Below are 15,294 nucleotides of genomic sequence, written 5' to 3'. Positions count from 1 at the left end.
TAATATAATAGCAACGGAAGTATCGCGGAGGCAGCAATAACTTAACAACATACTTCTCTCCTCTCTATTCAACATTCCATGACTCTAAATACAAATAACGAAAGTGCATTAGAGCTGGTGAACTGAGACAAAGGCACGCGCTGTTTCATCCAATCAGTGCGGTGCCATTAGGAACTTAGCATCGAAGTGTGCGGCCTTTACTTCTCAGCCTTCTCACCTCGAAGGCATTTTGTCCAATTCTTATTCTTCGATATCTCTTTGGCCTTGTCTAACTGCTGCGCACGAGACCACTTCGACTCACCTGGGCGCTTCAGATTGGGTTTTCGACCATTGGAGAAGAATTTTGTCGCACGGGCAGCTGCTCCGACTGTTTTGGAAATTGCCTTAGCCATGGATATAACAGCACTGACAGCCGACCTGAACAGGTTGGCAATGGCGTTAATAAAGTTTCGTTTGTCAGTGGATGGGCTCTCTTGCGGTGAAGTGGTGTCGATATTGGTGGAGTCGTCTCTTTTCTCCATAGATCGCTTTGCTTGCTCAGCAGCCGCGTCGCCAACCTCCAGGAATCCTTTTGCGAACTCTTCTTGGAGGATATCGCTCTCATCGTCAGGCACTGCGTTGTCCAGCCACTCGTCGTCGATATCAGAACCAGGCCATACTTCAAGCATATCCCCATTGATGCTGTCCAGCAAGTCCAATGAGAAGCCGCCGTCAGCCATCTCAAGCATAGCCTCCGTACCAATGGCAGCGGCAGCAAGAGGAAGACATACAGCCATACGGCGAAATTTCTTCTGATTTCTTTCAGATCGTCTCTGTTTGTCCTTTTCCTCCCATTCCTTGTTCTTTTCTTCTTTCTTTTTCTCCAGGCGCTCTTTGATCAGTTCCTTGAACTTCTCAAACTTCTCCTTGATCTTCTCTTTGATCTTATCTTCGTAGGTTTTCTTCTTGTCCTCCTCACTCACATCGTTGTCTCTGACGCAAACTGTCTTCGTGGGATCCGACTTCATGAGCGGTGGGCACTTGATGCATTTGGTTGGGTCGGACGGGTCTCGAATCTTGTTCTTCTTACATCGAGCCTTTCTTTCACAGCTCTCTCCATCTCCCGCTTGTCTGGTAACTAAGGGAAATCGAATATCGCGGCCCAGCATGGACTCTGGCTGTGAGATATCGAGATCGGATGCCGTACTCCTATGGATACGTTGCGAAGATACAGTGGCTTCGCTGGGGATATACGCGGCGATTAAATGATTCGTTAAGAGGAGTAGATATTTGATGGTCTTTGCAACATGCATGATGAGGGGTTGGCAATGAAGTTAGCAGTAATATAAAGGTAGGTTTTGATTTGGACTGAGAAGGACTCACGTCGATGGCTTTCTTATCAATGTAAGCTGCCAACATTTCTGATTCTGTGACTTCTTGCGCAGGGGTAATCTAATTTGAGTGACGAAACGGTTGAGATACGTGGCGTATTCTACAACTGATCATCTGAAAGGTATGGGGCTGTATCGGATGGCTCAACCTCTTCGCACGCAATACGTCGCCTCAACTGTTGGCGAGGCCACCCTATTCTCTGCTAAGACATCCTGCGACATGATGCACACTGTGATGAAAGCGACGCTGGGGCGGGTGAGCCTAACACAGCGAATACTGCCTTCAAGAGGCACGGATTCTGCCCTGTGTAGAAACCTGTGAGGTGAGAGCTGCCTGGTGTAATAGCCCCCAACCCACATAACCTGGCCGGGACCTCTGTGGCACCGCTGTGCAACCAAACTTCTCGGCCTGCTTCACGCCCCATCTTACATACATATTTTCGAGATCAAACGGTGCTGCTTGACAGTCTCGGAGTTTCAAACTTGCTGTATCGAGCGCTACATGCTTACAGTCGATCAAGGAAGAATTCTTCGCTTGTCTGGTTGCCGACACGGAAGACATCCGATTCACCATCTGATCACATTGGGGAAGTCTTGCTAGATTCAATATATAGACAGGGAGCTTTTGGTTACTAAGAGCTCATCCGCGTATACTTTGATATGCGGCGTTACATTGAAGCGAAAGATCGTTACACGAAGAAAGGTGTCTAATTATGTTGCTACATTTGCAGCTATAACCACCTGGCATGTTGACTTCATGATCAAGCTTGCAGAAATCATTTCGCGCAGAAACTGATGCATGTAGATTGCCAGCTGAACTAAACAAACACCTTTCAAACTCAATCTTAGCAAATGATTGCACACTCATTCACTTCAGCTCCGGAGCTTCCATGCCATCGACCGACCACAGATCCCAAACCTCATAACTCCCATAGTTCCCCACGAGGCAGCCATCGTCGCCATACGCCAAGATATCCGAGGGCTTGCAGTCGTCGCCATTGAAGAGGACGACAACGGAGCCAAAATCTTTGTCACCTTCACCTCCGGCTTCTTCAGTTTCATTATGTTCGATAACGATGGCTGCAGCTACCCCAGCATTGTCACGGTTGCAGCCAGTGCTGGCATCAACATCTCTCCAGCCAAGGTTGGCACCGCGGCAACCCCCAGATTGACTATATGCCAGCGCCAAAAGTCAGTAGTTGTCACACATGTGAAGTATAGAAGGTGATGACTTGCTAGTGATGAAGACGATAAGCGTTGGCTATGCAGACCAAGTGCTGGAGGAGGAAGAACGTCTTCATGTTCGCAGTGAGTGCATATGTGAAAGAAGTGTAAGAGTCGTCTTTAGTTGCGATGATCTTTACAGGGAGGATGGGCGGTCGTTTCTCGTTTGATGCCTGCTCAAGAGGAAATTTGGGCTGTGAAGATTCTTGAGAGATCTCAAGGTACGTATGTAGTCCCCAGAACAAAAGGCTTGGGTAACATCGCGTGGCTCGTAGAGCCCACGTGGTTAAATTTGGCAAGAAGTTAGACATGGCATCTATTTGAGAGCATCCCTGTAACTCATTAGTATGCACGTATCGTGGGGTTTGGATCGGAAATGAGTATCCGAAGAGACCGCACCGCCTTCAGCTCAAGCGTTTGGCCCGTGGGGGCACTTTTCATAACCGTGGGCTGGCCTCATGGCTCTCCCGCGGCCCCCATCTTACTCTTGCGCCAGAGCGTTTCGAAACTTCACGTCTTGGCTTCTTACGAGATCTCCATACATGCATTGGGAACATCCTACGTAGATAGTTTGTGCCACCTTCATATCAGCAATTACAAATCTTGACCCCTGGAGGTACTGCGTATAGTCCTAGGACCGTGTACTGACTCTGTGCCACTCTATCGCCCCCATTCTGTGCTTTTGTCAGGAATTCTGAAAAGCCGTGCCTCAGCTTCTTATGGAAACTTCATGCATGCAGTGGGAAGTTTCGTATCATCATCCGAAACGTGAGGCTGAACTCTTTTTGGTCTTATTGAAGAACATGTGTCGGCGGCTCCTCATACATGCTGACCAATCTTGGCATATCTTCAATACTGAGTAACCGTCTTTCAACGACAGTGCCTCACAATGCATCCTATTTTTTCGGAACAGGACTTTTGAGTGTCTACAGAATCCATGCTGCCAATTTGGTCGATGAAACAAGCGTATACCGATACGGCCCCAGGGTGTTATGCTACCTAGCATATCTCTTGTTCGCCAGAATGGAGAAGCGGAATCGAAAGCAGGAATTGGCCGACTGCTTGACCTATCTGAAGTTCAATGACAGGAACAAGTAACCAAATTAATAACATGGGATGAAATCAATGACTAGGTACAATGTAAATGCCATGTAGTTTGCAAACGCGTAGGAAAATAGCATGCCTACTCTTCGACAGCACCCAGCTCTACCACTAAACTCCTGAAGGGCTTGAATTCCTCTGGCATGTTTTTGTATGGGTCTTCGACATAATAGCGCCGAAGCTTTGCCCCATGCTCCGCAAGGTATCGGATCATTACGTCAGATTTGGCGTACATAGCCGTCGCTAGTGCTGGTAGTGGGGCGGCTCGATGCTCACGGATATCCGTGTTCCAGTCAGTGACATCTTCGTTGACATCTGCTCCTGCTTCTAGCAACATCTTCACAGTTTCCAGGTCGTGGTTCTCGACTGCTAGCTGCAGTGTCCCCGAGTCTCTGAACCAGTCGATTCCAAAGTGGTTCAACAGAACTCGAAACGTTGCCGCTCCCGGCCATGGCTCCTTGTGACATGACCAAAAGAGTCCTCGGCACCTGTTCACACTACCTCCATGGTCTATCCACCAGCGAGTGGCGTCAGGTCCCATGCGAACCATATCACTCCAGGTCGGATAGCGGTTCAACTGCTGTGGGTTGGTGCGCCATTTGCAAAAGTCCAAGTCGAACAAGACATCGAGCCATTCCATACTGGGGTCGCTTCTGGAACGCCAGCCTAGAAAATAGATGGAGTCGAAGTAGTCGGGCGAAAAGCCGATCTCGAAACAGAAACGGAGTAGTTGGGTGTCGCCTCTTTCTGATGAGATACTCGTGAGAGGGCGGAGATAGTATATTGGGTCTATGCCAGAAGATTCAAGGAGTTTTCTGATGGCAAGGACGTCGCCTTGGAATCCACTCAGGAAGATCGAAAGGATGATGGTTGTATCTAGGAACTCGTGTAAGCAGTGAGACCCAGAGCCGGTCATTCCGCATTTTGATCACACTTACCATCGTCCGTGGGTGGTTCATAGTTCTCGCTGAGCAGTAGATCTCGTACTTCGCACTCGAAGCCGCTCGGGAGCTGCCATGGCTTTTTGTCGGCAGACTCTACCGTGTGTTTGTGATGCTTGTAGTAGGCCACAATGTGCCGCAAACATTCTTCCAACGTTCCCTCGCCACTCAGTCTCGCATCGCGCGCTTCGCTAAAGCTGGAGAGATTCGTTGGCATTGCGATCGTTGTCAGCGATAAGGCTGACTATGATGCCTAGGTATGTGAGGAACGCGAACCTTGGAAGTGAAACAAATTCAGGGCTGGTCGGACCACAGAAGGTAGTCAGAGGATGGGATAGAGAGCGACGAAGATCTGTGTACTGTGAGCGCAGACGGGTACTCAGGAGCTGTACAGTTGATGATTGTGAGAGGTGTGCGGGCGGATATTAACCTGAGGGTGGCACAGTGACGCTAGTGGATTCATAGCTAGCGGCGTACACCTACAGGGGCTTATTCGACATTTGTAGATCGGCTTGATGTTGCCTACAATGCCAAGGGTGGCGCATCCCAACCTTGGAGGACATAATGAGCCCAGGCGGACTCAAGGCAACGACGTTCTATCTATGTTACTACCCGATGCACGGAGGAGGCGTAGCGCGCAAGAATTTAGGGAGACAGAAGACGGCGATTCCAGCCCCAAATCCCGATGTTTCAAGAATCATGTGTGTGACGCCTCAAGGTCGCGTCTCTTGGTGAGCATTGGGGGCTGTAGGACTTTCCGATACCTCCCTAGGTAGGTAGGATGTGTTGAATTTTCTTGAGATGTCGCCATGTGCCACGGGGCACATGCCTGCCTTTGTTTCAACGTGTGATTGCAAGGCAGATAGTCGAACTGGAGTTCCTGTACTATCAAGATACCGTGGCTAAAGATATCGACACAAGTCTCGCTGAAATTCTTGCTGAGAACTAGGTATATCTTCTCTCAACCGCCATCAGCATTGGGTAAACGTACACTGAACGAACACATGTCGCCTGGACTGTGTCATTTCATGCGTTATTGCGTATATTTTCATTGTGCCATCGCTACCACGAGATGAAGTCCACGTGGCTCACTGTCCTGTGCTGGACTTACATCCGGCTGTCCACATCTTTCCCTGTCGATGACAGACCCGCATTTACACCATGGGATCTGGCGAAAAGAGAGATCGAAGCAGCTATCTTCTCCAACCCTCTGGGACCCCAATTTGGAGTACCCGATGAGACGTGTCGTGGCACGCTGGAGGGCGACAATACCGGTAGTTGCTGGAAGATGGCAGATGTCACAGTTGATGTGAGTATTTTTACCCACTGAATCTGTCCAATCCAGTTGCTAACTTGCCTAGAAATTCATCGCAAACCGAAAGCCCGAGGCCAACCAATGCCAGGTGCCCTGCCTTTTCTACACCTCGAAACTCACGGGAGCAGCAGAAAGGCTGGCTAATTTTGTTCTGAAGGAGGTACTTTTGACGGGGGCTACGGAAGGACCGCGCAAGTACCAAACTATCTGGGTACGCCTCCCTAAGTAGAGTACGACCACGCGAGGATGCTAACTACTCACAGGAACTACATCCGCCAAAATTCTATCCAAACAAGAATGACCTGGACAAGACCCCCGAAGCCAAATGCATCTACCAGGACTGGAAGAAAGATGATTATGACAAGAAGGTCGATGGTTGCCAACGGCTATACTTCAAGTCAATGTCGAAGGCCATGGCAATGGAGTGCAAAGGCGAGGTCTTCCTGATGACCAATGCAGATCTGAGCAAGGAAAAAGAAAAAGTCCCAGAGGATGGAATTTGGTGGCAGGTCGAGTTTCCGACACTGATCGATGATGCTCGACCCGCGGACAAGAAAATTACAAAAGTCAGTCCAGAGCCACGCATTGATACCGCTTCATGGATGTTTAGGTTAACAGTTCCTCTAGATCAGTTATCTTCAAGTACCTGCAGTTGATCTTGACACGCTATCTGCAGAAGAGAGAAGCAGGCCCCCCGAGATTATGGCGAGGGGGGAGTATTGGCCTAATGGAGTTGGTAACGAGCATTTGCAAAGCTTTCGCGACGAACAAAGTCCGCAATCGACGCCGAATCCACAACCAACGCCAACTCCCACTCCAGAGGCAGCCAATCCGGTGGAGACCCCTCCCAGCGGTCTTTTCAGGAGGGAAGACGTCCTTGAATCCAGTGACGAAGAATATCCTTACTTTTACCCTATCGATGATATCTACGACTGGTACAAGGAAGCAACCTGGTAGAGGCCGGGAAAGGAAGACAGACAAGAAGATCAAGGTCGGTTCAGGAAGAATAGAGTGCGCCTTTGACTCAGACTGCGGTCTGATTCTGGTTCGGGCTGGTCATTGAGATTGAACTTTGGTATACGGTATGATTGCGATAGCTTTGATGTTCAAGGTCGGTTTGCTGGAAGGCCGCAACACTATAACAATTCGCAGGGTTTCTTTTACCTTGAGTGGTATTTTGCGATGTATCTAGACTTTGCACATATCTTTCTCAACTGGCGTTTAGTGGTACGTAAATGGATTCGATGTCTGCAATTCGCTCAGAACGCCATCTTAAATCCGGCTCGGCCTATCACATTGCACGTTGGCGCGCACCGCCACAATCGCCACGTCTACATCTATAAATGACAACCGACTGAGTGGGCGATGCGAGCATTTACGTGTCTAGCCCACCGCGTATAGCGGCCATAGTCGCTGGGCGGCCGAATCAAGCCTCCAGTATTTGCCCGACGTACGACGAGTCGGGGCGATATGGCTGACGTTGCGGGGTGAACGGAGGCTTAGCTTGGGGGGTACACGTGTTGCACCAATTATAAGTAGGCGTGCCAGCAGTATCAACACCAATATGGTAGTAATATCTTTCGTGATAGCGATTCCTATTTCTTCTCTTTCGACATACACCAAGCTTTCCAGAAAGACTTGAATTCTTGGATCTCCACTCACAATGCCAAACGTTCGAATCGGCCCGACACATGAAGGCCATGCTCAAGGATGCATGTTCTGGTCGCCTGCAGGAGAAGGGTCATGCGTGCGAAAAGCAAGAACAGTTCGTCGGAAGGGCATTGTTGAAGATTGTAACGAATACCCGGTGGTTGTGATCTCGAGACGAGCGGAGGAGAATTACATGGTGTACCCGAATCCGGACACCCCGAGCACACGCCCTTTTCGACTTGACCAACGTTTGATAATACCAATTTCGGCAAAGGGTCAAAATGAGGATGAGCAAGAGCGTAGTACTGGAGACCTGAACCTCGAGCGCATAGTCACGTCGACACAATCCGCGCGGAGCGTTGGTGCTGGGAAGGACGTAGCTCCGGAAAGAGCCTCGAAGAAGTCGTATGAGCATTCCAGAGTTCTCCATTCTCCTCCGCTGGATCTCGAGGTGTCAGGCGTTGAAGACTATGCTAGACGACCTGAAAAATCATCGCCAGATACCGCAGCAAATACGGCAGCGCGCACCTCTATCATTTGCGATGTATGGTTGTCGATCGACCATATACTAAAGCACGTCGCGGCGGGATTCGAAGAAAAGACGATGTCTAAAAAGATTGTTATGAGGCGTCCATTGGCCCGGTTCTGGGTCGATGCAAAAGGTGTGATGGCTGTAGCTATCGCTTCGATGTAGAAAATCGGAGCTGCTGCTTAAAGATGAAGTGTCCTTTTCACAAGCCAGACTGTTGGTGAGCTTGAATCCAAGCAATAGCGTTACACACACGGTCTAGTGCTATTGGTCGCCTGTTGGTATCTTTTAGGTCTTCCCTGTAGGATTTGAGCAACTGGTAGGACGCCGAAAGCTCCTCGTAACGCAGCGCCAGAACTGTACGTATGAATATCCATAGCGACTCTTGTTCAGAGTCAAGGTTTATTACATAGTTCAGTATATCGCCCACTAGCTCTCGCTGTAACGATGTGGCTATGATAGACATCAAATGTAGCAAGAAAGACCAACCAGAGATATCGCTTGGGTGTCTGCAGCACCAGTCCTTGACGCTGCGGGCGATATGGTCAACCACCTCGCTGCTCTCAAGCTTAGGTACTAGCCTACGAGCATACTGCCAGGCGTGGTAGTTCTTTGGATGTTGCTCTCCAGATTTGTAAATAGCAGCGAATTCGCTCTCCCAAAACGTTGCTATGTGCTCTCGTGGCGCATTCCTCAGCTCTATGAGTCTCAAAGAATCCACGATGCTGAATCGGTGGTACCACAAGGTCGGTGACTTGGACTGACGATGAAGTGGAGATGTAAGAATGCTGTTCAGAAAGCACAGCTCTTGTCGCAATGCCTCATGGTATGGAGTTCCAACGCGAAGACCGTAGTCTTCTTTCAGCTGAAACAAGATGCTTTTTCGATAGTTTGCTGCAGTAAGATGCTCTGGGTCGAACAGAAGCATGACCTTTGTCGCTTGCAATGTCTGTGCAGTTGTGAGTGCGTCCTGTGCCTCGCTATGCTTGAAGAATTGTTGGCGGGCTTCCAGGTAAGCTAAGGCGAGTATTTTCTTTGGGAATCCCAAACTCAGTCCGTCTTGCATGGTAATGCCATCCGGTGGCTGTATAGCGGGAGGTAGAATCTCGATCTGGATAACTTCATCCGCGTGCTCCTGGAAGTACTCGCTCAACGAAGCAAAAGCCAGCTTCTGGAGCTCCTCTTGCTGCCCGCGTTTGGTCGTCATGGCGGAAGATCCGGTCGCAACGGCTTTATGGGTTCAAAGTGAAAGCTGCCCAGGCGTCGCACAAGAACCCTGCGCACGACCCCACCGCGTTAGCTTGCAGCTCCCAAAATCACCACTATGACATAACCCTTGACACTCCAACACGATGCAGTGAGAACACGCTACACCGCGACACTGGTCCCCGCCCCCCAACATGCCGTCTCTTCTCCTGGTCGTCTTCACCCTGCAGCTGTTGCTCCACATCATCAATACCGTGGGCGCATCGACTGTCAACGAGCTGGTAAGCCCCGCACCCAGACACAAACACGCAGGAACCTCGGACTGACACATTGCAGCTATGGATCCTCTACAATAAGCTGCCGACGCCTACATCTGGGTCTGCGCAGAGATGCCAGGCCCTCAAAAAGGACATCGTGCGCTTGAAGCGCGAGCTGGGCAACACGTCGCCTCAGGACAACTTCTCAAAATGGGCCAAGCTCGACAGGCAACACAACAAGGCTATGGCTGAGTTTCAGAAGCTGGGTAAGTGCTCCTGCGCGTAGACGCTCCCACCGGCCCCGTCAAGTGTACATGCTGACGCTCTTTTCTCCAGATGGTTCCCTGCGCTCGCACCAGTCTACCTTCACGTCCGCCGTCTCGACCCTACGCTGGCTCGCCACGCAAGGTCTTCGTTTTGTCCTGCAGTTCTGGTTCTCCAAGTCGCCTATGTTCTGGGTGCCCGCCGGGTGGGTGCCATACTACGTCGAGTGGGTGCTGAGTTTCCCGCGCGCACCTCTGGGAAGCGTGAGCATAAACATATGGGGTATCGCATGCGCAAGTATGATCGCGCTAGCAGCAGAGGCAGTAGCTGCGGTTTGGGTACTGGTTATGCGCAGACCGACGCCTGTGGCGGCAGAGAAGCAGCGCGAGAAGCACGAGGCTATGGCCTTTGGCGCGGACCAGAAGCCTGCAGAGAAGAAGGAACTGTGAGCGCGTTACGTGTCCGATTCTGAATGTACACTTCATACAACTTCAAATTAAGTGAAATTCAATATGTCTCCCAACAAAAGACGCAAAGTCGTCGTGGCTTTCGCTCAGACACTGCAACACGAGTGGGATGATCTTGGCAGATCTTTTGGCTTCTTCTAGGCTACAAATTGAACTCGTGATCGTGGAGAGTAGCGTATCACCGAGTCTTCGAAAGAGCCATCTACTAATCTAGATTCCTTGACTAACAAAATAAAAAGAACGAAGCGGTGCACGGCAGCTGGCATAAAGCTGCATCGTCCGACCGCATGCGTGTAATATAGTTGAGAGCGAAGGATTTTGTTTGGTGTGGAATCGTCGCTCCGGAAGCTTGAGAGGGACAAAAGTGAAAATTTCGCGCTAACATCTCACGGCCCGACAGTTCCTCCGAGTCGCGCTTACCATATTTGGACTACCGTACGTCTCGTTGGCGCGTTTAGACAATGTGAAGAGCTTCATGACCTCGTGGAATGAGGATATCCTGCGTCTACAAGTTAAAGATTACTACATTCTAGGCTAGAAGGTCTAACGAGATATTTGTCTATAGCTAGTTCTCCCAATCGCTGCCTCGCACTAGGTCACGTGCGTCTAGACCGCGCCCGAGGTCCAGGGCTGACCGGCTTGAAAATATCGCAGCGTACATCTGCCGTGTCTCGCATGTCGTCGATCGTGCCTTACATGAACATGATCGACTATTTTGGCCGTTGATCACCACCATTCAATAGCATGCATCCTGGTTTAGCTCGGTCAGCTACTGTGTGGTCGCTTGGAATGCAACACGGAGCGGAGACGGGTGTCACCTCGTGTTGTGCTGCTGGCCTGATCGTACCCATGTAGAAAATTCTGCCGAAAACGAAGTGAGCCAGCCTCCGACTCATTGTCGTCGTGTTTCGATGCCCTTTGACAAGGCCAAGCGAGGAGAGCCGCCAAAGTCCAATAATGAGGCTCTACCGCATCTCTGTAGGTCTGTGCACGTCTTCCCCATATCCGCATGAATGGTTCAGCGCTCGCCGGTTCCAGGCCGATCGAAAACTGGCTGCCGTGTGTGGACGAGAGTTCCCCGCAATGTGGGATAAGATTGTTAGGTGCAGTGATCGCTCGAGGGTTGCGCACCTCGTTCTGCTTACGTGCACAGGGCTTCAGTAGGGTTTGCAGAGGCGTAGACGGCGTCTGGGGAAGCATGATCGCGGCTGGTTTCTCGAGTCAAGTGCGTACTGGCGTCCCCCTAACCTCGCTGGTTTCATGCTGCGGCCGCAAACAAACTTCGTCGACATGATGGCGGCCGCTGTTGCATGTGCCATCTGTCGCGTCCAATGCTTTCACCCGCTGCATCTAAAGCTGTTCACACAAGGCGACACCCGAGAAGCTTTGAGACTCGAGCGCACGAGAGCCATGGCCCACGGACAAGAACTGGCTCCGTGACCGGCCAAACGGCGCCCAGTGGCAGCGCCGGCATTTCGGTGAGATTGTACCGGGACAGGCGCTGTGACGAAATGGCGTTTCTCTCCCCACACGGTGGACAAGTGCTCCTCCCAATGACGTTTCGAGGATTCAGACGCCGGCTTAAGGCCGTCTAATGCGTTTACAAGTCGCGCATTTAGCGATGCGCACTCCACTTTGCTCGCCGCTGCTCAACCGTCCGCCTTTCCTGGGGTCGATAGTCCCTTCACCGCATCGACCCGCGTGGCCCTGCACACTGTTCGACTCGACGCAACCGTCTCCTACACCACCCGTTGTCGGCGCACTGCCCATCGCTTCTTCCCAGACCACACCCATCGCCCGTATACGACCCGTCGACGAGGCTGGCGCCAGAGAATGCCGTGGCCTGAATATCAGATCCCGAGACGACCGCGCCCGCGATAGAACCAACGCTCTCCGTAAACAATAGCCCTGTCCTCCTCTATGGCATCGATTTACACGTTATAGCGCGGCGCACGACATGACGGATCTTGACTTCACCAATGGCGACTTTCCTACCAGAGGACCCGTGGTACTGGGGGTTTCGGCTGCGACGCTTGCCATATGCTCCGTCTTCGTTGGCTTTCGTCTCATCTCCCGATTTCTCGTCGTGAGAAAGCCGGGATGGGACGACTACACAATGATCCTGGCCTGGGTCCTCGCGTTTGGCGCATCCTTCTCGATATGCTACGGCACCACCAAAGGCCTGGGGCGGAAGCAGGAGAACATACCCGCTCAGTGGCAGGAGCCCATGAAGAAGTCGTCCTTTGTCTTCTCGGTACTCTACGTATGTACAACACCTTGTATACAGAAGCCGCCAGCACTAAATCCCCACAGAATCCAGCTTTGATGGCCACCAAAACCTCAATCCTCCTCTTCTACCTAACGCTGTCCAAGACACACAAAGTATTCCGATGGGCCACCATTGCCACCCTTGTCGTCGTCAATGTCGGCGGGCTCGCTCTGACAATCCTGAATCTATTTCAGTGTCGTCCTGTCGGCGCCGCTTGGGCTTCTCCCGTTCCCGACACTGCTCACTGCACCAACATCGTCACGATATATCTATCCTCGGCACCGCTCAACATCATCACCGACATAGCCATTCTATTCCTGCCCATGCCGATACTCACTAGCATGCGACTACCGAGGAAGCAGAAGGTAATCCTCGTCATTACTTTCGGTTTCGGTATCTTTGTCGCAGTCGTCGATGTCATTCGTATTGCATATCTGCAAGATGCTCAGCGCAATACTCTTGAAGCCGCTCAACGACAGTCTTCTGAAAGTGGCAATGAGCAGAGGAATACTGGCGATTTTGCGTGGTTCTCATCTCTATCATTTATGTGGAGCACCGTGGAGATCAATCTGGGCATCATGTGTGGATGCGTTCCCGCCCTGAAACCCTTAGTCAAGAGGTTCCTCCCTAGCTGGATCATCGACCATACTATGCGCGACAACACTACACACACAAGCGATGAGGCTGTACTCCATCCCGATATCCTCGATTCTCGGCGGCGCTCAGACCCCTTAACGCCTCCCGCCTCTCCACTCAGCAAACCGCCTCTCGCTCGTAGGAGCGGTAGTGATGAGCCTATGGGTATGATGGACTTCTTGACCACGCCTGACATGACGGACTTGCCCCAACTGAGACCGACCAACACCACTGTTACCTACGCTACCACCACCCGCACCCAGCGCCAACCAACATTTTTCGACTTCGTCAACACTGGGCAGAAAAAGAACATTACTCTTCGGAGCAACCGTGAAAGTGTATATCCGGTGATAATGGTAACCATACTGTTCTTCATCTGGGGGTTTGCCTATGGTTTCCTGGACGTACTCAATTCGCGCTTTCAAGAAGTAGCTCGCACGAGCGAGTGGGAGACGGTCGGACAGCATAGTGCCTACTATGTTGGCTATATCGTGGGACCTTTGACTTTTGGACGGATCGTCTTTAAGGCTTGGGGGTTCAAGGCATGCTATATGGTCGGTCTCTCGGTCTATGCCTGCGGAACCCTCGTCTTCTGGCCCTCTGCTGTGCTCAACTCCTTTCCAGCGTTCCTGATCTCAAACTTCATTACCGGTGCAGGCCTCTCGACACTGGAACTTGGCGCAAACCCATTCATAGCACTATGTGGACCACCTGAGTATGCGGAAGTGCGATTGAACCTTTCGCAGGCTGTTCAGGCTGTCGGCACCATTGTTTCCCCGCTTTTGGCGAAAAAAGTACTCTTTCCCGCCAACGCTGCCAGTCTCATTGATGTGCAGTGGACATACCTCGGCATATCTCTCTTCAACATCGCCCTTGCAATCATATACTTCTACGTACCGCTGCCTGAAGCTACCGACGAAGAGCTAGAGCTGGCCAGTCAACGTACTGTGCCCTTTGCCCGCGAGGCCACCATCAAGATTGGGTCCAAGCCAGTCAAAGTTCTTTGGATTGGTCTGGGTATGGCGGTCTTGTCCCAATTCTGTTACGTCGGCGGCCAAGAGTCCACCTCCACTTCATATAAGGAGTACCTCAATCGCGTCGCGCCCTCCGTGGATTCTGTGTCACAGCAGGCCTATGGACACACTGCATTCGCAGTGTCTCGATTTCTGGCAGCCTTCATTGACATTTGGGTGAAACCGCGTTTTAGTCTCATGGTCTTCTACCTAGGCGCAATTGCCTCTGCTGCCGCAGCCATGCATGCTTCTGGCAGTGCTGGTGCAGCCATCATTGTCATTGTCATGTTCTTTGAAGGCCCGCTTTTCCCGCAGATCTTCGCACAAGGGATACGGGGTATGGGCAAGCACACCAAAGACGCTTCCGTACTTCTGACAGCAGCTATTGGCGGAGGAGCCGTCATCCCACCGATAATGTATGCCGCGCTTAAGATCAACAACGCACAATACGCTTTCTGCGTCATCGCAGCGGCCTATGCTGCTGGCGCACTGTACCCTATATACCTCAACTCACTTGCCGCGTCCCGGAAGCTATCTGACCCCGTACGCGACGAGAAAACCAGGAAAGAATCAGAAGCCGAGGAGAAGCGAAGGGGATCCACGAGCGAAAAGCTCAGAAGATGGAGTAAAGTCAAGAAGAGGCTGAGTTTAAACAAGGAAGATGAGAGACTGCCTTCCGTTGAGCACCGCGAGAGGCGCAGTTGGCCCGAGGGACTGGCGCCTCGGAGTGACAGCTTAGCCATCGAGCCCGTGCAGACTCGTACACCGAGCTCATCAAGCTCTGTGAGTAGCAGGTGAAGGTCTGCTTGAGGTGGTTTATATTTATATCGCATATGGAGTTACAGGGAGATACCATGGGATCGTTAACAGCTTAGCATGGGTGGCTTATTCACCTTGTAGTAAAATACAATCATTATTACTATACCACTATCACGACTAGGTCTCGCGGCTCATGTTGCACAAGTGGTGCGGAGCAAGAGACCATAGGCATCCTCGCAGAAGTGTCTGCACACATGATCTGGATGCCGCCCCCCTACGCTCAACTCCCACGC

At 51.3% G+C, this 15,294-nt stretch overlaps 7 protein-coding genes across 7 annotated transcripts; 4 read left to right on the top strand and 3 right to left on the bottom strand.

Annotated features, from left to right (window-relative positions):
- Window positions 1-197: 197 nt before the first annotated feature.
- On the bottom strand, window positions 198-1,292 carry BKA58DRAFT_437505 (uncharacterized protein; the record flags this gene model as incomplete). Its single annotated transcript, XM_046173499.1, has 1 exon — window positions 198-1,292. The coding sequence occupies one exon, from the start codon at window positions 1,290-1,292 to the stop codon at window positions 198-200; it is 1,095 nt and encodes a 364-aa protein (XP_046027501.1).
- Window positions 1,293-3,734: 2,442 nt separating this feature from the next.
- Window positions 3,735-5,029, bottom strand: BKA58DRAFT_123635 (uncharacterized protein). The gene is made up of 2 exons (XM_046164214.1): window positions 4,634-5,029; window positions 3,735-4,571 (listed from the first exon to the last, which is right to left on the bottom strand). Exons 1-2 carry the CDS (start codon window positions 4,851-4,853, stop codon window positions 3,778-3,780), a joined length of 1,014 nt encoding a protein of 337 aa, XP_046027500.1. The 5' UTR covers window positions 4,854-5,029; the 3' UTR covers window positions 3,735-3,777.
- A 679-nt stretch (window positions 5,030-5,708) lies between these two features.
- On the top strand, window positions 5,709-7,021 carry BKA58DRAFT_454444 (uncharacterized protein; the record flags this gene model as incomplete). The annotated part of the gene is made up of 4 exons (XM_046174514.1): window positions 5,709-5,945; window positions 5,998-6,162; window positions 6,215-6,517; window positions 6,579-7,021. The coding sequence occupies 4 exons, from the start codon at window positions 5,709-5,711 to the stop codon at window positions 6,906-6,908; spliced, it is 1,035 nt and encodes a 344-aa protein (XP_046027499.1). The 3' UTR covers window positions 6,909-7,021.
- Window positions 7,022-7,429: 408 nt separating this feature from the next.
- On the top strand, window positions 7,430-8,314 carry BKA58DRAFT_123614 (uncharacterized protein). The gene is made up of 2 exons (XM_046164213.1): window positions 7,430-7,486; window positions 7,541-8,314. The coding sequence occupies exon 2, from the start codon at window positions 7,615-7,617 to the stop codon at window positions 8,293-8,295; it is 681 nt and encodes a 226-aa protein (XP_046027498.1). The 5' UTR covers window positions 7,430-7,486; window positions 7,541-7,614; the 3' UTR covers window positions 8,296-8,314.
- Window positions 8,314-9,636, bottom strand: BKA58DRAFT_123592 (uncharacterized protein). The gene has a single exon (XM_046164212.1). The coding sequence runs from the start codon at window positions 9,335-9,337 to the stop codon at window positions 8,333-8,335; it is 1,005 nt and encodes a 334-aa protein (XP_046027497.1). The 5' UTR covers window positions 9,338-9,636; the 3' UTR covers window positions 8,314-8,332.
- BKA58DRAFT_334773 (CHD5-like protein-domain-containing protein) lies at window positions 9,418-10,348 on the top strand. Its single transcript, XM_046168228.1, has 3 exons — window positions 9,418-9,617; window positions 9,673-9,859; window positions 9,930-10,348. The coding sequence occupies exons 1-3, from the start codon at window positions 9,531-9,533 to the stop codon at window positions 10,304-10,306; spliced, it is 651 nt and encodes a 216-aa protein (XP_046027496.1). The 5' UTR covers window positions 9,418-9,530; the 3' UTR covers window positions 10,307-10,348.
- A 1,752-nt stretch (window positions 10,349-12,100) lies between these two features.
- On the top strand, window positions 12,101-15,209 carry BKA58DRAFT_123578 (major facilitator superfamily domain-containing protein). The gene is made up of 2 exons (XM_046164211.1): window positions 12,101-12,587; window positions 12,638-15,209. The coding sequence occupies exons 1-2, from the start codon at window positions 12,282-12,284 to the stop codon at window positions 15,038-15,040; spliced, it is 2,709 nt and encodes a 902-aa protein (XP_046027495.1). The 5' UTR covers window positions 12,101-12,281; the 3' UTR covers window positions 15,041-15,209.
- Window positions 15,210-15,294: the final 85 nt, after the last annotated feature.

Source organism: Alternaria rosae (assembly GCF_020736505.1).
Source record: "Alternaria rosae strain MPI-PUGE-AT-0040 chromosome Unknown BKA58scaffold_3, whole genome shotgun sequence".
NCBI lineage: Eukaryota > Fungi > Ascomycota > Dothideomycetes > Pleosporales > Pleosporaceae > Alternaria > Alternaria rosae.
The sequence above is the reverse complement of the archived record's forward strand: the minus strand, read 5'-3'. Positions and strand labels throughout refer to the sequence as shown.